The sequence below is a fragment of the Schistocerca nitens genome, chromosome 6 (assembly GCF_023898315.1).
Source record: "Schistocerca nitens isolate TAMUIC-IGC-003100 chromosome 6, iqSchNite1.1, whole genome shotgun sequence".
Classification (NCBI taxonomy): domain Eukaryota; kingdom Metazoa; phylum Arthropoda; class Insecta; order Orthoptera; family Acrididae; genus Schistocerca; species Schistocerca nitens.
The window spans coordinates 537,877,824-537,905,645 of record NC_064619.1 but is presented as its reverse complement, the minus strand read 5'-3'; the positions used below and the strand labels follow the sequence as shown (position 1 = coordinate 537,905,645).

General features: G+C 40.0%; 1 protein-coding gene across 1 annotated transcript; it reads left to right on the top strand.

Moving 5' to 3' along the window:
• The first annotated feature begins 909 nt into the window (after nt 1–909).
• LOC126263168 (ejaculatory bulb-specific protein 3-like) lies at nt 910–10,376 on the top strand. Its single transcript, XM_049960215.1, has 2 exons — nt 910–1,139; nt 10,049–10,376. Exons 1-2 carry the CDS (start codon nt 950–952, stop codon nt 10,243–10,245), a joined length of 387 nt encoding a protein of 128 aa, XP_049816172.1. The 5' UTR covers nt 910–949; the 3' UTR covers nt 10,246–10,376.
• The last annotated feature ends 17,446 nt before the right edge of the window (nt 10,377–27,822 follow it).

Below are 27,822 nucleotides of genomic sequence, written 5' to 3'. Positions count from 1 at the left end.
TCCATGGAGATGGCATAAATGGAGTGAGGTTATCAATATACATGGCTGGTGGACAATGATGTGAAAGATGCATACCAAATGGTTCAAATGGCTCTGAGCACTATGGGACTCAACTTCTGAGGTCATTAGTCCCCTACAACTTAGAACTAGTTAAACCTAACTAACCTAAGGACAACACACACCTCCATGCCCGAGGCACGATTAGAACCTGCGACCGCAGCGGTTTCGCGGTTCCAGACTGCAGCGCCCAAAACCTCGCGGCCACTTCGGCCGGCGATGCATCGCAACTGGCTGCCAGAACATGCCAGCATGCAGGCAAGGAAAGGAGTTGATACACATGAAAAGACATCGCACTGCAAGGAAAGGAAAATACAAAATACTGACAAGAAGAAGGGACAGGTTGATAGGACACATATTAAGATATTAATCAATAACCTCCATGGTAGTAGTTGGAGCTATAGAGGATAAAAACTGTAGAGGACAGCGATAGAAATATATCCAGCAACGACTGAGGACGCTGGTTCTAATTGCCATTCTGGAATGAAAAGAGTGGGCTGGAGAGGAATTCATGGCGGACCGCAGTCAGAAGATTGATGCATCAAATAAATAAATAAAATAAAATAAAATAAAGTCCATCTCCTCAGAAATTTTCTCGGTCATCGGGCTTCAGTACAGAGAAGACAGATGATGGGTGACTCATCTCACAGAGAAAAACTTCACTACTAACTTTGTTTTATTGTTTACAGTGAGAGCGAATGCTCCTTGGCCCTTACTTTGCAAATCACCTACAGGTGATTAACGTGGACTGGGATGCGATGAAAATAAAATAGCAACAGTAGACCAGCAGTTGCTGTGTCACGTTGACTAAACAAGGTCGTTGGGTCCGTGCGAGTATAAGAGCTGGCGCCAGCCGCGGGCAGTGCAGACGCAACGAAGCCTCCATCACGCCATGTCCCGCCTGACTCTCTTGGTCGTGCTCGCCTTCCTGGCGCTGGTGGCCACCCAGACGCCACTGTCGCAGCTGGGCAGCGTCGACATGGACGCGCTGCTGGCCGACTCCGCCAAGCTGGAGGCGCTTATGAAGTGCCTCATCGACGACTCGGACAGCTCTTGTACCGCCGATGGAAAAATTGTGAGACGTAAGTGCGAAGCAATAAATTTGTTAACCAATTAAACGCTGATAGGAGTCGTGCTAACAGCAGAGCAGATAGTGCTGTGAGCCAGAGCATTCTCTGAAGCGGACCTCCATCTACATACGGGAGGAATCGTGGCACTATATAGAAATATGACTGTAACGCTCATTCGAAGCAAAAAATGTCTGGTAAACATGGACTCTAAAATACATCCCTGAAGAGCTATGAACACTTCTTTATCTTTGATAAGTGAAGATTCTGCTGTAAGGGAGGTATTATGAATCAAAACGAGTCAAAAATTGCCGGTAAGCATGGACTCTGTAATGCTTACCTTAAAAGTTGTGAACACCTGTTCTTCACAGTAGCAGAGATGAACAACTACTCTTAAGGTAAGTACTCCGACAGCCCATGTTTACAAGGCTTTGCTTTCTTATTTTGTTCCATGCTACCAGCTCTCGAAACATGGAATGCAAACAGCTTGCAGTAGAGAGAGTATTGCAGATGAGGTATGCGGTCATACGTCTCTAGGTGTGCATGCTAACTGGACTTTTTTGCTCTGAATTATCGTAAATATCGTTCCTTTCATATTCCTGATTACTGACCATTCCTCTTGGGACACCCTGCATACATCTACATCTACAAATACATACTCTCGACACCACTGTGAAGTGCTTGGAAAAGGCCACTCGGCATGGTACCACTTCATCCTGTTCGAGTCGCGTTCAAACTGTGTAAGTAGATATTCGCGGGATAATTGAAGTATCTGCAATGAATCAAGTATACCTGTGAACATTAATGCTCTTCTTCTTTGAGTACGTTTCGTATTACTTGCTATCCATAATTGTAGTTTATAATATTAGAAGCCAACATGCAGTTTGTGAAGTAGTTTATTTCGTGACCAGTTTCGATAGTAACTACCTGTCATTCTCAGATAATTAGGTCTCCCGGTAATATAATAACATATCAGTCTCTTCGATGTACTGGGAACATGCTCTAAATATAATAATACAGTTCCACAGTATTTTGTCAAATATACAAAACTTGCAAAAGAAAAGTATCCATAACACCAACAAAGAGTACAAGACTAAAAACAGGTACATCAGTAACGATGATGCTTTGATGTCAGCTCAGGAAGACTCATCATGTTTACTGATGCACTGATTTTTGCTCATGTTCTCCTTATTGGTGCTATGGATATTTAATAACGCAAGTTTTATTAATTTCACAGACCAATGTGTAGCTGTGTTATTATAGTTGGAGCATTTTCTCAGGATATGGACGAGATGGGTGTATAATTGTGTTTCTGGGAGATCTAAGACTCTGACACTACTTACTGTAAGACTGGTCGTTAAGTAAACTATTTCACCTGAAGAAATCTTCGTTTCTAGTATTATAAATTACAACAGTAGATCGCCCCAACAGCATGTGTAAATTATAACGTGCTTGAGAATTACTGCAAAATGCAACATACAGGTAGTTGTAAGCATTTTCGACTATCATACCAATGATCAGAAATGTGACACCTGCCTTACATATGACTGAAATTATGTGATACATCTACAATATATGCACAAAAAATGTTACATCCAGCTACTTGTATGAGATGGCTGATAACAAACGTAACTCATTCATGTTGTATACATAGAATGCAAGTTTGCCAAGTTTTGTGAAGTGCGCAATTTAACATTTCTCTACGTTTAAAGCAAATGCAAATTTATGCACTGCTTTGAAATCTTATGAAGATCTGATTGGATATTTCTGCAGACAGTACTTCAATGTAGGTAACTGTATCATATTCATGAATAAGTTATTAATATTGCCTGCCTGATCATTAATATACAACCTGCACAACGAGTGTCAATGTACACTTCCTGGGCACACTTCTACCTCCGTCGTTAACTCTCCATCCAAGACATGCTATGTCTTACCTACCAAGAAAACCTTAATTCAGTTACAGTTCTCTTTATTACGCCATATGATGCTATTTTTCTTAATAAATGTGCCGACTCAAATGATTTTGAAAAGTCAAACCTCTTGCTGCATCCACTCGGCCCTTTATAAATGGCTTTCGGCATAACACATGATAAAAGCACGAGTTGGGCGCCGTACGACTGACATTTTAGTACTCCATGCTTGCTGACATGGAGGAGATCATTCTTTTCGAGATACCTTATTGTGTTTCAAGACCTAGTATGTTCTACGATTGTACAAAAGATGGACCTTAATTTGACTAGACAGTAATTATGTATATCACCTCTGCTACCCTTCTGATAGACGCTTATGACTTGTGCTGTCTTCCAATAAGTAGTCACAGATTCTGGCTTTAGAGATATACTGTATTTTATAATTATTCTACGAGCTTACTCAGGAAAAAATTCTGTATACAATCTGCCTGGTAGTCCATTCAGCCCTCGTTTCTTGTTTAATTTTAGCGTTTTCAGTTGTTTCTTAGCGCCACTGATAGTGACACCTACATCAGCTATCTTTGCAGTGGAGCTGGAATTAAAGTGGTGCAGTAGTAATGTGTCTTTCTTTGTATATGATAACAAAGTTCATCCTTTCTGCATGCCCTATGTTACCCTCATTTTCGCTTTATTGGTCCGGGCACTAATAGCCTGGACATTACATAAGGCCAAAATTTCATTCGGTTTCTTCTATTGTAGTCACTGAAGATCTCACGCATTGTCCTTTCGACAGCCAAACGCGTTTCATTCAGTATACCTGCATCTGTAGCCCTGTTTGTTGCTTTACAGACATTAAGCAGTCGTCGGTGTTTTTATAGAGATTTGTCCACAGATATTGTGTACCATGGAGGTACCGTGCCAGCTTGATCTTCAATGTCTTGATCACTACTGGTGACTGTCGTTTGCGAAAGACCAGTCTCTGACTTCACAGTTTTCTTTGTCACCTGATGCCACCGATATTGTTCCTCTATAGATGGAGAGAGGTTGCACCCATATTTTGCATTTATTACTGAGTCGTCCTTAGACAGATCTGACATCGTATTTGACCTCTTCCTTTCATGGACCAATATTTTTGTTGTACTTTACTCAACATTTTCATATTCTAATATTGGTTTAGGAGCTAGGAGCAGGAGACATTGTTGCACCTGGAGGGCAGTGTATCTAGGCACACATGAAATTTTCTGCATTTCCTACTGTTCTTTTGTTTTGAGACATGAGTCTGTGTTTTGTGGAGTACTTGTAACTATTACGAGTTGTACATGTTTAAGTGCTGTATAACATATTATAGCTATTTGGAGGATATTTTTAATTCTTCAACTACACAGATTTATGGTGAGTCATGCTCTGTATATTTTTTAATCTAGTTATATTACGTCTGGTCGGTTACGCCACACTTCGTACGTCGTGCACCATCTTGTACCTAAAACAGAACGAGCTCGTCTACCACGAAATATGTCGCATTTGCAAATGAACTGAGCTTCTTTACAGTTAGTTCAAATGGCTCTGAGCACTATGGGACTTAATTTCTGAGGTCATCAGTCCCCTAGAACTTAGAACTACTTAAACCTAACTAACCTAAGGACATCAGACACATCCATGCCCGAGGCAGGATTCGAACCTGCGACCGTAGCGGTCGCGCGGTTCCAGACTGTAGCGCCTAGAAACGCTCGGCCAACCCGGCCGGCTTCTTTACAGTCTTAGAAATTTTCGCTATCTTGAAAATCAAAATCTGTGTTACTTGCCGAAAGCTTCTATTTCAAAAATTTTATTGCTTGTAATCAGTTTCTGACTATATTTTGCTTTATTTCGATTTCATTAACTGGTTATTGTGTAGTAGAGTAATAACCTAACACACAGACAATCAAATACCGTATAAACAACGTGTTATCGATTGTAACACTTTTAAATTACAATAGAATATTTTGTACTAGCTCTTGGAACATGTCTATATTTGGAAAAAACTTACTTTTCCAGAGTAATTTTTGTGATCTCAGAAATAGACTGTATCACACATAAAACGAATTCCATCATTTCAGAATAGAATAAGAAAATATCTTAAACTCCTGTTTCAGGGCTGGCTAGAGGAGAAAGTCTGAAAAGTGTGCCACGGTACACCACTCTTCCCTACACCTGTCACCGTCTGGACGACTAATCAACCAGTCCTGGTTGGCACCATAATCTGCCTACCTACGATAACGATTCGCGCTAGATTTACTTCCTGTACAATTATTTCTAATACATCATCTTGCTTTTTATTACTTAACTTGCAACGCTTTTTTATAGTGTCAATTTAAAAATTCTTGCAGCACTTTTTTCGGTATTTCCCATTTTTCTTAACTACCATGCAATACTGTTCTTCTACACTTTTACGATCGTTTTCGTAAAAACCAACACAATATCTAGCTTTAGGAGCAGTTTTATATCAAAAAACGATTCATCGCTGAAGCATGTGACTTCTCCTTTTTCTTTGATTTGTTCACACCATGTTATCATGCTGCGTGTTGTTACACAGTGTTCTTCTGCTATATCGTTCTCAAATTCAACGCTGATTACTCCCTATTTTTCGTCCGAATACTCTTCCTCACTTTAACCATGGTTTAGTTTCTACATTACCAATGTTCTATACATTCCAGTTAACAGTCCTTCTGCATTTCTGTTTATTTCTGACAGGAGGGCTACGTCTTCTCCAACTCTTTGCTTCTTGTATTAATGCTCTATTGGATTTCACTCCTTGTCTGAAACATGATTTCACTTGTTTAATTCCTACAACAACATAAAATATAAGCTTCGTTAGGGATAGGATGGAACCCTGCTTTATACACCTCATAACACTAATGTATCTTTCTCTGTTTCCACCTTGATATTGTGAGTAATGGTCGTTATTCGCCCATCTTTTTCTACATCTACATCTGCATACATACATCGCAATTCACCGTATGATGCAGGGTGGAGGGTATCCTGTACCACTATTACTTATTACCTTTCCTGTTACACTCGCAAAGAAAACGAGGGTAAAACGACTGTCTATAAGCCTTGTATCAGTACCAATTCCTCGTATCTTATCTTCGTGGTCTCTACGCGAAATTTATGATGGTGGCAGAAAAGGCGCTCTACAGTCAGCCTTAAATACCGTTTCTCAAAATTTTCTCAATAGTGTCTGAGAACGCTGTCTTCTTTCAAGGCATTTCTATTTGAGTTGCCGAAGTATCTACATAACACTTAAGTGTTGTTCCAACCCACTGGTAACAAATCTAGCAGCCCGCCTTTGGATTGCTTCGATATCTTCCTGTAATCCGACCTGGTACAGATCACAAACATTCGAATACTACTCAAGAATAGGTCGCACTAGCGTCCAATTTACGGTCTTCTTCACAGATAAGACTCCGTCGCATGCTCGTTCCGTTTCATATCGTTTTGCATCATTAAGCCGACATGTTTAAAAAATGTGAATGAGTCAAGCAGGACAATACTAACGCTGCATCCGTACATTGTGGGTTTGCTTTTCCTACTTATCCGCTTTAACTCACATTTTCCTACATATAGAGCTGCCATTCAACTCACCAACTAGAAATTTTGTCTAAGTCATCTTGTATCTCACAGTCACTCAACTTCGACACCTTACAATACACCACAACACGATGAGCAAACAACTGCAGATCGCCGTATCACTTACGTATTTAGAAAATAGTAGCGGTCCTAGCATACCTTGCTGGGCTATCCTCGTCTCTGATGAATAGTGACCGTCGAGGGCAACATGCTAGGTTCTATCCCTTAAGAGTCTTAGAGCTACTCAGATATCTGGCAACCGATTCCATATGAACTTACCTTAACAGTCTGCAGTGGGATAGTATGTGAAATGTCTTCCGGAAATCCAGAATCTTCCTTAGCTCGGAGTATATCAAATGAGAAAAGACAAGGCTGAGTTTCACAAGAGAGATTCTTTCTAAAACCATGCTGATTCGTGGAAATAAGCTTCTAGGTCTCAAGAAAATTTGTTGTATTAGAACTGAGAATATGTTCAAGGATTCTGTATTAAAGAAGTGAGGGATATTGGTCTGTAATTCTGTGCGTCAGTTCTTTTACCCTTCTTTTATTTTCATATTCTTTCGTTTCAGGCTGCTGAACACACTTTTTCGTATTTTTGTAGGCTTTTCTGGCCGGAGTGAGATTCCATATAATTCTTTTGGACTGTAGAGGCTGAAATGTTGGTATTTTTTACAATGTGATACAGGCTATAGCCCATAGAATTTACTTCCGGCTTGACATTGTGAGTCTCTTTGTCTCGTAATTTTATCACGAATACAGAAAGTAAGTCTCCTACAAATGCAGAAATAGAAAAATCTGAGAGTGAACAGTTCACTTACATCCCGATGAGTGTTAGAGTGGCCCTCATGTGTGAAAATTTTTGTATCAGACTCCGCTGGAGGTCCTCGGTCGGTGTAAATAATGCTTTCAAATCATTGCTAACCCTCAAGTTTGCGACAGTGAACGGTTCTGCTTGTGGGGGAAGGTAACTTGAAATTGTTTTTTTTTCAAAATCTTCAGCCAAATGTTAATTCGAAACAACTATCGAATGGATAATTGTGGTAAATGGTTCTCAAGCATTATGACGGAGTATCGTACAAAATGCTGCAACAGGATAAACATTGTGTACCTTTTAAGGGAACTGACTGACATGGGGAAAGAGCGGAATTCTAAAGCCCATTTGGCCATCCGGATTAAGTCTTTCTGTGATGTACTTAAATCGATTATAGTTAATAATGGGATGGTTCCTTATAAGCGGAACGATAAATTTTGTTTGCTGTCCTTTTCCAGTTTGACTGGTGCCTCGTCTCGAACGACTTCGTGTACAACGAGATTTTGAATACAAATAGTACCTTTACATTAATCTCACAAATAAGACAAACCATTTTCCCATTCTTTCAGTAGTGTGCACTGTGGTGGCCCGTTCTAGAATCAGGGACGCATTGCAATCAACACCACAATAATTTTTCTCGAAGTTATGGAATTTGTTTTGTGCTTGCACATAATTTCCTCTTTGGAGGGAAGAGCCTCTGTATGAATCATCGCCGATTCCACCAACAACGATGGCTCAGTTCAGGCTAAGTGTTTTCCTTCAAGAGCTCCAGAAGGCAACAGAGAGTGAGTTGATGCCATTTTACTTATTTATATGAGTACCTCAATAATCATCCATTGTGTTGTTTCGTAAACCAAATCATGCTCACTTAATGACAGACGAGTACAACCATGTCGAAGTATTAGGCGTGAAGGTGTTGTTCCTGAACAGATTGTTGGAAGGACTATCTAAAGGTAAATCCTAATTACAAGATGCTGGACTTATGGTAATGTTCCAAACGTTTACTTAGTTCAGCTGTCAACCAACAGGCTTAAAAACAGTTACAAAACTGGAGAATCTCTTTTGCTACAAGAAAATAGTCGGTGAAATTACCAGTTTGTGACTCAGGTGCCCGATAGCAACATGGTAGGCTGGAACCGGTTCAGGAGGTAATTTGTCATCGGACTCTTGTCGTGAGAAAGATCTGTGTAGTGTCCTTCCTTGCCACTATCGTACTAGAAGCTACACTTCAACGCATCCCTGTAGTGTTCACTCCGAAGACCTACATGTGAGGACAGCTGTCGGTAAGCTCGAGAATTTTGTTCGAGATAAGGCGTCTCGAAAACAAAGAATATTTTACATAATGAGACATGTTACTTCCTTGAATGTAAAATCTTCTGAGTTGTACTGCAACATTATGTTCGTGTTCAAACTTCTTCTTCAATAGCCGGCGATTTACACCTAGCACGTACACATCTCTGTATACTCTACTTGGAAGTCGAATGACACATTTACAGATAGCATAACGGGTTATCAAACTTACTAAAAAGTGAGAGTATCTTCAAGCAGGAAGAGCAGTCAAGGTTACTAGAGGAGCAGAATGGTTGTAGATTTGCCAGTTAGAAGGTGAAACACTCTCAACAAACTTAATCATGCGCACTTAAGGATATCAGTGCTAATTGTGTTGAGGCATCATTGGCAATTACTACTTCAGATACAATACACACAACATGCTTCATGTAAATGGACGTGTTGCTAGTTTGTGTGTTCCTTATTTGCCATAAACGCAATATTTACACAGTTATATCACGAATAATAAAAAGAAAACAGTCACAGTTTGCTATGCGGAGTCCTCGGTAAATAACAAGTGTTTTAGTCGTGATCTTCAGTCCAAAGACTGGTTCGAAGTGGCTCTCCGCGCTAGTCTCTCCTGTGCTTGTCTTGTTCCTCTCCGAATAGCTATTGCGATCTACCGATCTACATCCATTTTCAACTGCTGTTAATGCATAGGGAACATTTTTAATACGACACTTACTTTTGCTGATGTAATTTCTAGAATTACTCTTTATTTAGCAACTTTATAAGATATCCACTTATTGATCGTCCACCAAACATTATTCGTAACTCCTCGTCACGAAACCGAAGAAATTACAAGAAACTATCAAGATGTGACTGTAATGTGCTCATTGAATCTAAATAAGTTAGTGCATTGTGCTGGGAAATTGATAAAAACTATTTCACTTCTGTATGTATGTCTAGTTAGAGCTGCGGAAGGTGGTACTAGTAAGTATGTATGTGATCTGACTGCACAGCGGTTGTTAATGATTTAATATTGATCGAAAATGATTGGAGAGCAATGAATGCAAATGCAAAGTTAGGTACCTGGCTTTAAACAATTTCGTTCTATAATACTGTTAATATCATTTTCACTGTCTGTTGAATACTTAAGAGGTAACATGTTCGTGCTTTATTTCCCAAGAAGGAAAGTATAAAAGTTAATGTGTATGTTGCAGAGACGTTTGTCATTTCATCAAACTGTCATTTCACTTATGCTTGTGCTTGGTAATATTAGAATATTATTTAAGTGGCTATGTGAATCTCATCTTTTGACGCAGGGTTGGTTGAGGAGACAATAAAAAATGACTGCGCGGACTGTGCCGAACCTCAGAAAACGGCTATGACGAAGTTCATGGTGCACATCACCAACAGCAAACCGGAGTACGTGCCGAAGCTCCAGGCAAAGTACGACCCTACCGGAGAATACCGCGCCAAGCACGCAGAAGCCTTGAGGGCTAAGGGCGTCAAGGTGTGAAGTGTACCTGTACTCCTTTAATGCCGTCTATATTGTGGTTCAGAATTGTAATGTCTCTCTCTGTGAAGACGGCGATTAATGATTGTATGTTCCAATGTAGAAAATAAATACCATTTTCTTATTACAATAAATGCTTTTTTTTTGCATCTACAAAATGATACAATTTTTACGATTATGTGGTCTCGCTCAACCCTCAATTGCGCCACAAACATTGCACACAACCCATATCTTCTGGAATAATAAGCATTTGCAAATAACATGCCGCACAACCACAATAACACTTAAAATATAAATACACCCAATTATACATCCAGCTCCTCTGAAACAAATGAAAATAATGCACAATAGTTTGGCACAGTCACAGCGAAATATTTGTTGCAGAAAGAGACATCCGAAAAGAAGAAACCATCACACATTTCTGGATTATTGCTACTCGATGGAAGTTCGTTGAGGAATGTCAGTCATCATCAGCCTGCATACACTCTGTGTGTGTTGTATTGCCTTTAGGCGAAGCTAATACGATTAGCATCTCTTAGCGAGTTACTGTCGCAATCTCAATATGGAAAATTAAACGAATGGTTTCTGAGCAGATGGATAGGCAAACTGCTGTGGACTCCTCTAGTCCTCAGGGTACTGGATATTTCTTTTTTGTGGCAGTTGTGGTAGGCGAATCGTGGCTGTGAGAAGACTATAGGATCGATATCGTGGTAATACACTGATATGCCTAGCTGTTACATGATGTGTCGCTGTTAAGTAATACAGCTCGATGAAAGGTCTGACAATACATACAAAGAATTACTACGGTGTACGAGCAGTAGGTAACTGAAAGAAATACACATTGAGAACAACAGAAATGAAACTTGTGTTCAAAGACAACAATTACAATGAAGTCACCGCGGTTCCCGATTGTCCATCGAACATTAAAATGGCGAGACATGAGCCTTTATAGCGTGTGCGCTTACAACAGACTACAATGCATGTTCTTCAACGTGTTCCCACGAGCAACTATATTCCCGTTGAATGTGTTATTGAGGTATGTACGAGATTCATAGAGCAATTCGTCAACTGCAAGAATTCTCTGTGTAACTTGACAATTTACTAATATTTATGTTCTCATATTCATGCACATATGATGAAGAGCACTTATAGTCGTTATTTTCACTGTAAACATGCACATGAAGAGGGAACGGTAATGTAGCCTATCTTTTCAAATATCTGATGTTGCAATCATCGAATAAACAGCAATCGTAATCTGCCCAGGATCTGACTAGACATTTGTACAGAACCAAAAATGTCGTAGAATGGGCTCCGCATCAAACCGTCGTGAGAAATCGTGTAACGCTCACTGTGTTAAAAAATGGTTCAAATGGCTCTGAGCATTATGGGACTTAACATCTGAGGTCATCAGTCCCCTAGAACTTAGAACTAATTAAACCTAACTAACCTAAGGACATCACACACATCCAAGCCTGAGGCAGGATTCGAACCTGAGACCGTAGCCGTCGCGCGGTTCCAGACTGAAGCGCCTAGAACCGCATGGCCGCTACGGCCGGCGCTCACTGTGTGATCACACGAAAACATTGCATGCTGTTCGTAACGTCCAGCTTAATATGCTATCAAACGTCATGCAAAAAAGACACTCTGCACTTTAAATGGTACCTTTCAGCCAGCCGACGACGCTACACCTTTTCTAGGGTCTTCATCATTATCTTATCTACACAGTAAAAGTGAAGTAGGCTTTTCTGGTGACGAAACCAAACATTTTTCACCTGACGATAGTTCCAAGTCTTTTTCATTGTGGCTTTTAAGTCAAATATGTTGCTAATTATTAATTTTGGGCTATATAGACGATTACTGCCGACTTATCATGTTTTCTCCTTGCATGAGCGGAACAGTGGTTCCATACACACAATCTTTTGCATCAAGGTACAAGACATTTTGTGGAAGTTTCTTATTCACCACGTGAGTTGTTTCGAGGAATGACAGTAATCAACTAAAATTATTCCTTACTTGTGACTTTCAAAGTATTTTCAAAATTTCTATGTGCGACATTAGGGGAAAAAAAAGGAGGCAGACAGATTTCAATGGTCAATCACGAAGAAGTTATATTCCATGCTGGTTATGAATAAAATAACGAAATACCTTTTACTTCATGTAATTTGAAACTATTCCTCGTAATGAGTTCCTTCGAGCAACAGTGGAAATTTTGGTAGTATTTTTACAGTAACTACGGCTCTGCAATCTCCCAGTACCTACTGCAACCTACATCCTTCTGAATCTGCTTAGTGTATTCATCTCTTGGTCTCCCTCTACGATTTTTACCCTCCACACTGCCCTCCAATCCTAAATTTGTTATCCCTTGATGCCTCAGGACATGTCCTACCAACCGATCCCTTCTTCTAGTCAAGTTGTGCCACAAACTTCTCTTCTCCCCAGTCCTATTCAATACCTCCTCATTAGTTACGTGATCCATCCACCTAATCTTCAACATTTTACTGTAGCACCACATTTTGAAAGCTTCTATTCTCTTCTTGTCCAAACTATTTATCGTCCATGTTTCAATTCCATACATGGCTACACTCCATACAAATACTTTCAGAATCGACATCTTGACACTTAAATCTATACTCGATGTTAGCAAATTTCTCTTCTTCAGAAACGCTTTCCTTGCCATAGCTAGTCTACATTTTATATCCTCTCCACTTCGACCATCATCAGTTAGTTTGCTCCCCAAATAGCAAAACTCCTTCACTACTTTAAGTGTCTCTTTTCCTTATCTAATTCCCTCAGCTTCACCCGACTTAATTCGACTACATTCCATTATCCTCGTTTTGCTTTTGTTGATCTTCGTCTTATATCATCCTTTCAAGACACTGTCCATTCCGTTAAACTGCTCCTCCAAGTCCTTTGTTGTCTCTGACAGAATTACAATGTCATCGGCGAACCTCAAAGTTTTTATTTCTTCTCCCTGGATTTTAATACCTACTCTAAATTTTTCTTTTGTTTCCTTTACTGCTTGCTCAATATACAGATTGAATAACATCGGGGAGAGGCTACAACCCTGTCTCACTCCTTTCCCAACCACTGCTTCCCTTTCATGCCCCTCGACTCTTATAACTGCCATCTGGTTTCTGTACAAATTGTAAATAGGCCTTCGCTCCCTGTAATTTACCCCTGTCACCTTAGAATTTGAAAGAGAGTATTCCAGTCAACATTGTCAAAAGCTTTCTCTAAGTCTACAAATGCTAGAAACGTAGGTTTGCCTTTCCTTAATCTTTCTTCTAAGATAAGTCGTAAGGTCAGTATTGCCTCACGTGTTCCAACATTTCTACGGAATCCAAACTGATCTTCCCCGAGGTCGGCTTCTACCAGTTTTTCCATTCGCCTGTAAATAATTCGCGTTAGTATTTTGCAGCTGTGGTTTATTAAACTGATTTGGAATTATTATATTCTTCTTGAATTCTGAGGGTATTTCGCCTGTCTCGTACATCTTGCTCACCAGAAGGACTGCCTCGGGAGTAGACAACATTCCATTAGAACTACTGTCGGCCTTGGAATTTTACGTAGTTGCTCTAAATCACTTCAGGCTAACGTCTGAATAATCATTCGGTGGTCTCGGAGTAGCGCCTTTGGTTCGTAATAAAATTATCCTCAGTTTCGGGATCGAGCCCCTGCTTAATTTTGGAATCAAAATCATCAGCAACGGCAGCCAAAGACTTTCAGCATGTGATGTCATCCTCTTGTAGCAAACGGTCTTGTCAGAAGATGGCGGAAGAGCCGGTAGATATTCAGGGCACTTTCTTGCCCTTTGGGTAGAATTGCACCTATGGACGGAAGAATCAGCAATGACGTACGGTATGAGGCTGCGAAGGCAATGGGAAGCACTGCATTAAAGACACATAATTTGTACTCACTGGACATGTGGCCCGCAATTGAAAAAGTGTTGTGGTGATTTCTCCATTGGCAATATTTTCCGGACTATATCCCCATTAGGATCTCCGGGAGGGGACTGCCCAGGTGACGATGAGAAAAGGATGGAATAACCAACGAGTCGGGGCGTGCAATGTCAGAAGATTGAATGTAATAGGTTAGCTAGAATATCTGAAACGGGAAATGCTAAGGCTCGACTTAGACATAGTGGCAATTAGTGAAGCGAAATGAAAAGAAGACAAGGATTTATGGACAGATGAGTATAGCGTAATATCAACAGCACCAGGAAATGGTGTTCGTTATGAAAAGGAAGACAGGGCAGAGAGTGAGTTACTGTGAATACTACAGTCATAGGGCTGTTCTCATCACATTTGACAGCAAACCGACGCGAACAGTAATAGATATACATGCCTTCGTCGAAAGAAAACATAAGGAGGCAAAGAAAGTGTATGAGGATTTGAAATATTGTGTTACAGAAGAATGTTGAAAATTACGTGAACTGATAAGGTTTGGAATGAGTAGGTTCACTGGAGAATCGGCGAGGAAACTGATATATGGAAAACACTGACAAGAATAAGGGACTGGATTGTAGGACATCTGTTAAGACATAATGGAATAATTTCGACAGTATTAGAGGGAGCTGTTGAGTGTAACAAACTTCAGACCAACAAGTTGATAAGTTTTTGGGAGTGTTGTGAAGCAGCAGTTGATTGCTCAACATAAATTAGACTACAATACATTAACACGATGTTAGATCACCGAACAGACTTTTTACGCCATTTTACACTTTAAATCACCATTTTATCGCCTGTTTTTCCTTGTTTCTTTCTTCTTCCTTTTTTAAACAAGTCTGTAGGCTGTAGAGCAGCGTAGTAAGCTGCTGCCAGCCCGCCCCCTTCGGGGGGAATTGAAAATCAATAAAGAAAAAAAAAATAGTTCACGACAGTCAGTTTTAGCCCTGACGACGACCATGGAGGTAGTGGTCGAAAGCTTGGAGTTTTATCCTGAATTGACGCGGCATGTACACCGAGAGATTTTTATTCACGAATAATATGAATAGTCATAACAATGAGTATTATAAAGATAGCACGTCCAAAAACTTTCAGCATCCGTCCTCGTAATAACATCAAGCTTACCTTTAATGATATGAGAATACTTCTCTAAATAATATAATGCGTTACCAGATGAACAGGTTCTTTCGATGATAACGATTTAAATCACGACGCTGTAAATAGTGTGAGACGCAAATTAGACATAGTGAGACAAATCATTCAGAAATGAATTGCACAGTAATATAAAATAGTACAGGGAGAGTCTAGATGTCCTGCCGAATGCCTGTGTATGAAAATACCGGCAAGTAAACGTAAGAAGACCATTCAGTGGAATGAACGAAACATCCATCATCCGAAGAGAATAGGGGCTTAGAGCGAGAGCACGAAAAAGACACAAAGTTTACCACAGACTATTCTATGTCCTAACAAGGGTCGTCTCGACGTGAACCCTACATATATTGTTAGACTGGAGTGAATGAAGATAATGCAGAATTAAGAATCCATCGTCGATGAAGATGACAAAAGGAGAGTGGTTTGCAGGTGTCAGAGAATGCGCAACTTACCAAACGAATGTATGCCTTCCAGTAAAACCTTGTCTGGCGAGCGTGTATAATCTTTATACCGTGGCAATGAAAGCAGAATCTGGCAACTATAAAAATGTGAAACTTTCGGCTTGAATGATGAAGAATCTGAGGAGATCAGTCGGGTGTATGGACCTGCAGAGCACTAGGAGAGAGACCATGCACGTGCTCCACCTCACATCGAGATTCCAAAATAGACTTTTCACTGCTACATTTGTAAGTAGGCTGTTTAGGTTTTTGTGTTGGTAACGCCAAGTAGCGCTCTGCCTCTGTATGAAAATCACTGACTGTGCTGTGTGCAGACTGTGGCAGGTTGGCATTGTTGTAATATTCGCTATTGTAGTGCTGGGCAGATGGATGTGAAGAGCGCGTAGCGTTGCGCAGTTGGAGGTGAGCCGCCAGCAGTGGTGGATGTGGGAGAGAGATGGCAGAATTTTGAGAGCTGACGATCTGGACGTGTGTCCATCAGAAAAAGTAAATTTGTAATACTGTATATCATGAACTGATAAAAAAGTAAATTTGTAATACTGTATATCATGAAGTGATATATATATGACTTTTGAACACTATTAAGGTAAATACATTTTTGTTCTCTATCAAAATCTTTCATTTGCTAAGTATGCCTGTCAGTAGTTAGTGCCTTCAGTAGTTAGAATCTTTTATTTAGCTGACAGTATTGGAGCTCGCTGTATTGCAGTAGTTCGAGTAACGAAGATTTTTGTGAGGTAATTGATTCATGAAAGGTATAGGTTATTGTCAGTCACGGCTACGCTTTTGTCGATATTATTGAAAGTCAGAGTGCGTTGCGCTAAAAAATATTGTGTGCCAGTTTAGTGTTGATCAGAATAGGTAAAGAGCGAAATGTCTGAGTACGTTCAGTTCTGCTCAGCTGTTTGAAAATCAAATAATGTAAGAGGTTTATCAGCACAGTAATTCATAAATTTTTCTATGGGTACGTTTCATATGTCGACCCTTAGCCGAGGATACCTCACTCGAAATTCAGATTTTTTCTTGTAGTTTGTGTAATTATTGTAGCTATTGTTTATTGCTAGAGCGTAATTGTAGAGAGAGTTTCCTTTGTAGTTGCACTTTTTCATTGTTGTACAGTAACAGTTGTGGCATGCATATAGGTTTGCACCAAGTATTTCGCAGCTGCGAGTGTAATTACGAGATATTATTTTCAGTGCTATTCTAATGTGTTTTCTTGTTTTTTCTCTTCAAATTGTGCTTTTCTTGTTATAGTGTGAAATACTTGATAGTTATGGAACGTAACACTAGGCTCCAAAGTAAATTGAGAAATGATAGTGACGACGAGCGTAGCTTATCAGCACCACCGTGTAATGAATTAACAGACATTCAAAGTAGTAATTTGGTAATTGTGCATAGGGAAATGGAGTGGGCGGCAGATATTGGTGTAGACAGTGAAAGAATTAGTGAACAGGGAAGCATTATCGTTCGATCGGTCGAAAACAGCTCGCCTCAGGAATCCGAAATGACAGGACACAATCTCGCAAATACTGTAGATTCAGGTTTTGCGTCCTAACCGTTTCCTCAAATAAGTCAAGACACATTTTCTGCCTTTCAAAATGCCAATATTGCCGGTTCAAATGCACTGCCGAATAGCACTGAGGAACATCATTCAGGCACCAGTGCATTGTTATTACAATTATTACAACAAATGGGACAAAGACTTCAAAAGTTAGATACAACACTTGAACTAAATCAGAAACAAATGGGACAAAGCTTCAAAAGTTAGACACAATGGAACAAAATCTTCAAAAGATAGACACAATGGAAAAAAATTTTCAAAAGTTAGACACACTGGAACAAAATCTTCAAAATTGAGACACAATGGAACAAAATCTTCAAAAGTTAGACACCACGCTTGAATAAACACGTGAAGGTTTAACTGCTGAGTTACTTAAAATCGAATCTAAATGTCAAAAAGTCTGTAATGACGTAAAAACACAAATTTGTCAGCATTTTCAACCTATTTTTTCCGTCATGATAAAGCATTACAGAATCAAGAAGCAGCTATAAAAGAACTGCAAACTATTGTTCATGAAGATCACGAGACCTTGCCAGCTAAAACTGACTAGTTGCATCTACCGATTCGGTTACACAACTTGCAAAATCTCAGGAAAACTAAAGGACACAGTAGATACTCTGAAAATTGGTTCAGAAAGTGACATGGAGGAAATTAGTTCATTATCAGAGAAAGTAGTCGAACTTTCGGATCAGCTAAATAATTTATCTACGATGGTAGATGATAATCTGAATGACACAAGACCAGTAGTTCTTAATGACACAGAAGAGTACGAACAAATTAGGAAATTCAAACAAAATCAAAATCAAATCAATACACAGTCCAAAAGAGAAATCCGGGAAGTACAAGATCAGTTGACACAGGTAATACAAGAATGACAAATTTCAGAGGACACTTTTGCTCCAATACGGGAAGAGGGACATAGAAATACGGAACAGCCACAAAATAATAACATAGACCACTTCGGAAATTATGAAAGAAATTGGCAAGGTACACCGAATTTTGAGATGGAACCGCCGAAACGACGTAACAATGAACGACATGTGACTCGCCGACATGATGATTTTGACTATAAGCTGTTTATTACTACACGTAAATTCAAAACATTTAAGAATTCCGGCAACGACATTCATCCAAAAGCGTGGCTTCATCAATTCTCTCATTTTTTTCCTCCCAGCTGGTCATTAGAGCACAGATTAGAATTTATGTGTGGCTATTTAGAGAATGAACCAGCTATAAGATTGCGATCGGTCATTCACGATTGTCACAGTGAAGGAGAATTTTATCATGCCTTCCTCTCAACATATTGTGTCAAGCTACACAAGACCGAGTAAAACATAGCATCATAATGATGAAATATTGCAAACAATCTGAATTTTCCAGTATTGTGAAATATTTTGAAGACATGTTGCACAAGAATCAGTACCTGTCAAACACATACAGCCCCTCAGAACTCATCCGCATTTGCTTAATCAAATTACCTGGACATTTACAACATATTATTTTGGCAGGACGTTGCAAAGACGACATTGAAGCTTTTCAGGGACTGTTACATGAATTGGATATTGAAACTGACAATCGCGGGACGCGAAAACAGGAACACAACAAATACAGGTCACATCTGTCACAATTCCGCGATGAAAGAAATAATAAATGGACACGACAAGGTTATTCTTACAACGTAAATCGTGACCAAAACACCTATATGACAACTACTGGTAGAGTAATAATAATCACAGGGAAATATCACCTCTCCGGTGTAATGACTATGAAAGAGACAATCAGAGAAACAGACAATATGGGAACCAAATTAATTATTATCAAGGGAGACAGAATAACTTCAGACGCAACTGTCCACCACGCACTTACAATTCTCGGAGAAATTCTCCACCATATGACCGACAAAAAATAAACTGTGGATACTACCGACATAACGACAGACCTAAATGTCATCAGAACTGGCAGGATTCAAGCAGGGCAGGGCCCTCTCAGCAAGGAGAATATGTGGAAGTTAGATCTCCAAATCTCAATAATGATGCGCGACAACAAAGGTAACAAACAATGACCCCACCGCAGGCGGCCACGTGCGCCAGCTGGGCTTGAGAAAAATAACGTAAGCTAACCTTGAGAAAAATTCCAAAATTCTTTACGGACGTATACCGCAAGATAATTGCGTTCGATTTGAAACTCTGAGTACTAGGAAGAGTAAAGGTTTACGCTATATTTCACATGTAAAACCGTTTATTGAGAGATAATCTGTTTTGTAACTTAGTCTTTGCTATAAAATTTTTCACTTGACGCTGCTAGTACGCCTTGTCAGACTTAGAAACTGTTAACATGCACCAATGTTTTGAAGTTAAATATCCAGTCAAGAACCAAGAGAACTTACTTAAACAGAAATTACGAATGCATTGTTATAGTAAACAGACAACACAGTGTTGTTATTTGTACATTCTTGCTTGTTAGTTGCACGATTACGTAACGAATATATGGCTTACGTACTTATAACATATACTGCTAATGAGATTTTAATGCTACATTTTGATTTACTTGAAAATATATTTTGGATTTAAAGTACTTTCTGAGAGATAACAGATGACACAGTGGTTAGTTTATTTGACAGCTACACTGTTATATCACGACGCTACTAATGTGTGACACAGTTTACATTGTAGCTTTTGCAGTGTATCTGTTTTATATCTGCACAGTTTTTCTGAATTCTTCTGGAAAGGAAAACATGTTTTAGTAGTAACTTTTGTGGTATAGCTACAATGAGACAGCCTTTTTCGTAGCACAACAATACATTACACTATAGTACTTTCTTGATCACGGTACTGTAGGTAATAACTACGATACCTATACGCATAGCATTTCACTTTTGTTTATTACGAGGTAAGTACATTGACATACACAGAACTTCGCTTATGGACGACGATAATTACGACACTTGGCACATTTTTACCGTTAAATAATTACAGATATTATGTTACATCAAGACGCAGAGTTTAGCGCTGCAGTACATGTATTTGAGTGTTTATTTTTGTACTTAAAACATTTATTTTTAAAGATTTTTGAATCAAAAAGAAACAAAGGTTTTCCGTGATACATTTCATTCCATTGCTGTAATCTGTAACACCTGAGGGTATAATTACATTAATCCTCAGGAGCGTACACGCCTACTTTGTGTACTAAGTGTGTAGCGAGCGCTAGGAGCCCTAGCTAATATGGTATTTGCTTATACAACATTACACATCGGTACCATATTTCTCTAACACATAATTACACAACTATCTGATCATTTAACTGAGAGAGACAAACATTTTTTTTACAACATCAATGACAGATGTTAACGTAATTACACAGCTGGATAACTTCACACTTATGAAATTGTATTTTGTCTGTACTTTGTGAACTGTCCATATTTTTTCAGAACCATTGTGATACTATGAGAGCTTTGAATGATGTGTTTGGTATGGGATCATGATTTTTGAAGTACGTTTCAGGTATTGAAACGAGAAGAGAATTTTTTTTAGGTTTCGAAATTATTGCAGAAAGCTACGACGTTTTTGAGATTTGACTGTGGTGTTATGATGTTATTATTCCGACGATGATGTGTATTATGCTGTTGAGGTATGTTTATGATCAATAAGCTGATGCTATATGAGGAATTTGATTTATTATGATGAAATGTTGAAGAAGTGTCGACGAATATGTATATGTGTAATATGGTAAGGAGTAATGAATAGTGGTTAGGGTCTCTCATACGTGGAAAAGGATGTTGGAAACCAAGAATCGTACTTTAAGAGTTATGAAATGTGTGTACATGCGTGAATGTATCACAATGTCACCGAAAAGTTTGTGGACACTGTTATATTTATAAGATTTTGTTTCTACACATTTGTAACGCAAATTCTCGACCTGTGAAATTTTTTTATATCGGACTATCTCTGTAGTGCAAACTGCTGTCGTAAATATTTCGGTAAGAAAGCTAAGTGACCTTGATGTAATGTGTTGTGGGCACCCAGCTGTGCCAGTCGCCTGGAGAAAAAGCCATTAGGTGGAGACAAAAGATGCCATTAACCTTGCTATTGACATTCCTTTACAGAAGGCATCGCCAATACGACACGCTCATCACTTGGAAACATATGATTATATTGTGGAGCGCGTGTTTGTGCTAGTTACTGAAATGCTTATAAACTGATGGGAAATATTCTTACATCTGCACACCTGATTATGACAAGTGTCTTTCTACGAGAGTTGAGAGAATTTCTGCTAACTTATGAAATGCCACAAGACTACTGAATGATATTTTTATGCTTTGCTTTACATAGTTGCTTATTTCATTTGATATCTCGTTTCCAGCTGTGTTGCAGCATTGGTTTTGTAAAATAAAATTAAATGCATTTGCTAATGTGAACACTTTGTCAACAGATCTATTAAATAATAATTTCATGATCCACATTCTTCGAGAAAGGAGCACTTGGAAAGGAAAGAACTATAAGAAGGGACTAATAACAGAAAAAGCATAATTCTTTTCAACTACTTGGTAATTTTTTTGATAGAATAAGTTGTTATGGTGCACCACTTTAATGACATACATACTAAGATGTGAATAGATGTTTCCCTTATCTGCATTCGTGTCTTTAGTGTGCTATTTTTCTGCTTGAGCTATGTCATGATTAGATATAAGTTATTGCATTTACTGTTGCTGTTAGCCAGGCATAGTGCTAATGAGTTTGTAATGTTGCATTTGCTTTGCTAATTTAGATATACTGCTGCTTGCTTTGTCAATTTGCATTTTTGTCATTGCTGTGTGTTTTAATTGTTTTGTGCTGTTGCATTGCCTTGTCCCTTAGTTTATACATCTGAGCTCAGTAGATTTAAGTTAGGTTAAGAGGGAGTAGGCTATATAAGAGAATGAGTTGCAATGAATTGGAAGAAATTCATTGAGAAGTCATACGAAAAAAGATTATTTTTTAAAAAAAGGATACTGTACAATGAAGAATAATTTTTTTGGAAGAGGATATGAATAGATTACAGAAAGCACATATAGATAGGACTTTTTGGGAATAATGATGAACGAAGGGAGATTTCCAAAAAGTAAAGAAAGTTTTGTTTTGCAAAATACTGTAGGAAAATAAACCCTGTCCTTCCCTTTTGTGTTATTCCGCTATGCGTTTGTGTACCCTTGTGTATGTGTGTTCTTTCTGTCTTTATGTGTTTATCTGATAAGAGTTATATTGTAGAATTTTTCTAATAATATGTTATTTACTTTGTAAAGATGTTTAGACATTATTTATTCTGTTTTGTTTTAATGCTCATGGGTGAAGTTGATGTTTCAAAAGTTATTCTGATCTTTTATGTACGTACTTATGTCATAATTCCTGTAACACTGATGTATATGTTATTTCGATTCTTTTGTAAAGCCCGTATTACTACAAATGTTATCTGTATTGTTATGTTCTTTAATGATGTATTTTGTACATTTGTTATTGTATTCTCATGTTACAAAATTGTAATTGACACCAGTTCATCAAATTAAGTACCTTGTAAGCATTCATTTCACTGCACACATTTCTGTTGGTCATAGTATATGCACGATATGTGCAAAAAAAGAGGACTGTTTGTGCTCGCACATGTGTTGATAATTCAGCAAGGGACTGGTAAACAGCATTGCTGGTTCTAAGGACATTTCGAAAAAAATTTTTGTAAGTGCACAATTGGTGGTTCATGGACTTGCTATATTGTCCACAAGACTCTTCGATGGTGATTGTGCACCTGCACAGTTGCAACAGATGGCTGCTGGCCATCTCTACAAGGACTATAGTTGGTCTACACCTTTGATGGCCGATCGGGCTGCCAAGGAGGCCTGCAGAGAGCAGGATGTGGTCCAGTGTCCTATCCCCTTGCAGTCAGTCATCGCTGCACTCCACAGGAAGTGCATGGAGATGTGGGAGGACGAATGGCTGGCGGTGACGGCCAATAAACTGCGGTCGGTAAAGTCAACCACTCGGCCGTGGCGTTCCTCCTGCCGGCTGCTCAGGCGGGAAGAGGTGGCCCTCATACGTCTTCGGATCGGGCACTGTCCTCTGACGCATAGCTATTTATTACGGCGGGAGGATCCTCCGTTTTGTGATGCTTGTGGTGTGCCAATCTCTGTCCGGCACATTTTAACAGACTGCATTTTATACCGTGATGCAAGGGCAGAAGCACAAGTTTATGGGGATCTGCCTTGTGTTTTAGCTAACGATGAGACGTGTGTGTCTAGGGTTTTTAAGTTTTGTGATGTGTCTGGACTCTGGCCTAAACTTTTAGGCTGGAGGTTTTAGTGTATTGCAGAGTGGCTGACTCCTCCCCTTTTTTTCTTGCGGTCAGACAGCCACTTCCATCTGCTACATTGTTTTAGCTCCCTCTACCTTTTTCTTCCTGTGTTGTCCATGTTTTACTGCTGACGCCCTGCTTCATCACACGATTCGGTGTGGGTGAGCACATATTTTTCAATGATTGTTCCCCGTGTTTTATGTTCCGTTTAATGTAAATGTTTTGAGTCTTTTTTTTCTTGACACCCGTCTCATTATGCTATTGCAAGGGCGCTGAAGACCTTGCTGTCGTGCGCCCACCAAACCCTTCTACTACTACTACTACCTTTGATGGCCCACCAATATCACAATTTCTACAAGGACTACAGTGGGTCTACACCTTTGATGACTCACCTATACCATTATTTCTACAAGGACTGCAGTGGGTCTGCACCTCTGGTGGCCCACCAATACCATACTCTCTACCAGGACTACAGTGGGTCTGCTCTGTGATGACCTACCTACCAATATTCTTCAAAACTTCGACTGACTCTGGTGTGGGTTTGCTCTGTTGTGGCCCATTACCTGTCTGCATGTCAAGAGTCAGCACCGTCGTCCGTTGGAAGGCCAACACTACTTTTTCAATACTGCATGGAAATCCACTATATCCGTGTGCATTTTCTTTTACTGCTCAGAGTTACATAAAATTGTAATTAATACTGTGATGAATGATTATGGCTGTCTTTATGGACTGTGAGAAAATTTTAGCTTTTGACCAACATTGTATCGATAAGTGTGTGCATTTGATATATTTGTTAGCGTTAATATAAAAATTTTTTTTTAACAAATATGTATTAGCCAGTGCCCAAAACAATTTGTAAAATTTTTTGTGGAGAGCATGGGGGCTATGTAAGTAGGCTGTTTAGGTTTTTATATTGGTAACGCCACGTAGCGCTCTGTATGAAAATCACTGACTGTGCTGTGTGCAGTCTGTGGGAGGTAGGCATTGTTGTAATATTCGCTATTGTAGTGTTGGGCAGTTGGATGTGAACAGCGCATAGCGTTGCACAGTTGGAGGTGAGCCGCCAGCAGTGGTGGATGTGGGGAGAGAGATGGCAGAATTTTTAGAGCGGACGATCTGGACGTGTGTCCATCAGAAAGAGTAAATTTGTAATACTGTATATCATGAACTGATATATATATATATATATATATATATATATATATATATATATATATATATATATATATTTGTTAAAAAAATTTATATTAACGCTAACAAATATATCAAATGCATATATATATATATATATATATATATATATATATATATATATATCCTCCTGGAAATGGAAAAAAGAACACATTGACACCGGTGTGTCAGACCCACCATACTTGCTCCGGACACTGCGAGAGGGCTGTACAAGCAATGATCACACGCACGGCACAGCGGACACACCAGGAACCGCGGTGTTGGCCGTCGAATGGCGCTAGCTGCGCAGCATTTGTGCACCGCCGCCGTCAGTGTCAGCCAGTTTGCCGTGGCATACGGAGCTCCATCGCAGTCTTTAACACTTGTAGCATGCCGCAACAGCGTGTACGTGAACCGTATGTGCAGTTGACGGACTTTGAGCGAGGGCGTATAGTGGGCATGCGGGAGGCCGGGTGGACGTACCGCCGAATTGCTCAACACGTGGGGCGTGAGGTCTCCACAGTACATCGATGTTGTCGCCAGTGGTCGGCGGAAGGTGCACGTGCCCGTCGACCTGGGACCGGACCGCAGCGACGCACGGATGCACGCCAAGACCGTAGGATCTTACGCAGTGCCGTAGGGGACCGCACCGCCACTTCCCAGCAAATTAGGGACACTGTTGCTCCTGGGGTATCGGCGAGGACCATTAGCAACCGTCTCCATGAAGCTGGGCTACGGTCCCGCACACCGTTAGGCCGTCTTCCGCTCACGCCCCAACATCGTGCAGCCCGCCTCCAGTGGTGTCGCGACAGGCGTGAATGGAGGGACGAATGGAGACGTGTCGTCTTCAGCGATGAGAGTCGCTTCTGCCTTGGTGCCAATGATGGTCGTATGCGTGTTTGGCGCCATGCAGGTGAGCGCCACAATCAGGACTGCATACGACCGAGGCACACAGGGCCAACACCCGGCATCTAGGTGTGGGGAGCGATCTCCTACACTGGCCGTACACCACTGGTGATCGTCGAGGGGACACTGAATAGTGCACGGTACATCCAAACCGTCATCGAACCCATCGTTCTACCATTCCTAGACCGGCAAGGGAACTTGCTGTTCCAACAGGACAATGCACGTCCGCATGTATCTCGTGCCACCAAACGTGCTCTAGAAGGTGTAAGTCAACTACCCTGGCCAGCAAGATCTCCGGATCTGTCCCCCATTGAGCATGTTTGGGACTGGATGAAGCGTCGTCTCACGCGGTCTGCACGTCCAGCACGAACGCTGGTCCAACTGAGGCGCCAGGTGGAAATGGCATGGCAAGCCGTTCCACAGGACTACATCCAGCATCTCTACGATCGTTTCCATGGGAGAATAGCAGCCTACATTGCTGCAAAAGGTGGATATACACTGTACTAGTGCCGACATTGTGCATGCTCTGTTGCCTGTGTCTATCTGCCTGTGGTTCTGTCAGTGTGATCATGTGATGTATCTGACCCCAGGAATGTGTCAATAAAGTTTCCCCTTCCAGGGACAATGAATTCACGGTGTTCTTATTTCAATTTCCAGGAGTGTATATATATATATATATATATATATATATATATATATATATATATATAATGACTTTTGAACATTATTCACTATTAAGGTAAATAAATTGTTTGTTCTCTATCAAAATCTTTCATTTGTTAAGTATGCCTCTCAGTAGTTAGTGCCTTCAGTAGTTAGATTCTTTTATTTAGCTGGCAGTATTAGCGCTCACTGTATTGCAGTAGTTCGAGTAACGAAGATTTTTGTGAGGTAATTGATTCATGAAAGGTATAGGTTATTGTTAGTCAGGGCTATGCTTTTGTAGAGATTATTGAAAGTCAGATTGCGTTGCGCTAAAAATATTGTGTGTCAGTTTAGTGTTGATCAGAACAGGTAAAGAGCGAAATGTCTGAGTACGTTCAGTTCTGCTCTCAGCTGTTTGAAAACCAAATAATGTAAGAGACTTATCAGCACAGTAATTCATAAATTAATCTAAGGGGATGTTTCAGATTGCTCGACAGCAATTGCAGTGCAAGCCTTGAGGAGTCAACTCTGAGATTGCACAGTACTGTCGTACTGCCCCTGACACCAGACGTCTAGCTCTGGCTACAGCCGAGATGTACGCCCCACCAGTCGCACACGCACCACACCGCCACCGCTGAACACTACCTCACCGCCCAGCCATTGCCCCGGGCATGCGGATTTATTAGTCCTCACCATGATCACACCATACACACCCCCTGGAAGTGACACTCAATAATGCATTCCAGTCGTAGGCCTGCCAATGTTGAATTTGTCTCGTAGCAACAGTAATTGAAACACCATTGACACTGACAAGCCGGCCGGTGTGGCCGAGCGGTTCTAGGCGCTTCAGTCTGGAACCACGAGACGGCTACGGTCGCAAGTTCGAATCCTACCTCGGGCATGGATGTGTGTGATGTCCTCAAGTTAGTTAGGTTTAAGTAGTTCTATGTTCTAGGGGACTTATCACCTCAGATGTTAAGTCCCATTGTGCTCAGAGCCATTTTAACCACTGGACACTGACGAGGAAGATCTTGTTATTATCTTATTTCGTAACTAATGACGAAAAGACATTAATTATTTAACGACAGTGATTTGAAAACAGTAACTTACGTTGATAGACATGGTACAAATATGTTGTGTTACTGAAAATAAATTTTTGTAATGAGCACTTACATTGCTGCAGTTGGCGCAGTTAACCCTTTTCGTTACTACTAACATGCATATTTCATACACAGGTGGAATAATATAGTAATGAATAGATCAATAAATATTATCCTCCTATAACTGACACCCAGAATAAGAACCGTTGTAAATGCCATTGCTACAATGTTTCTTGTGATACACCAGAAAAAACCACACAGACAGTATGTTACCTCTCGTTCAGTTAGTAGCACAGATTCTACATTATACGAAACATTTATGTTAA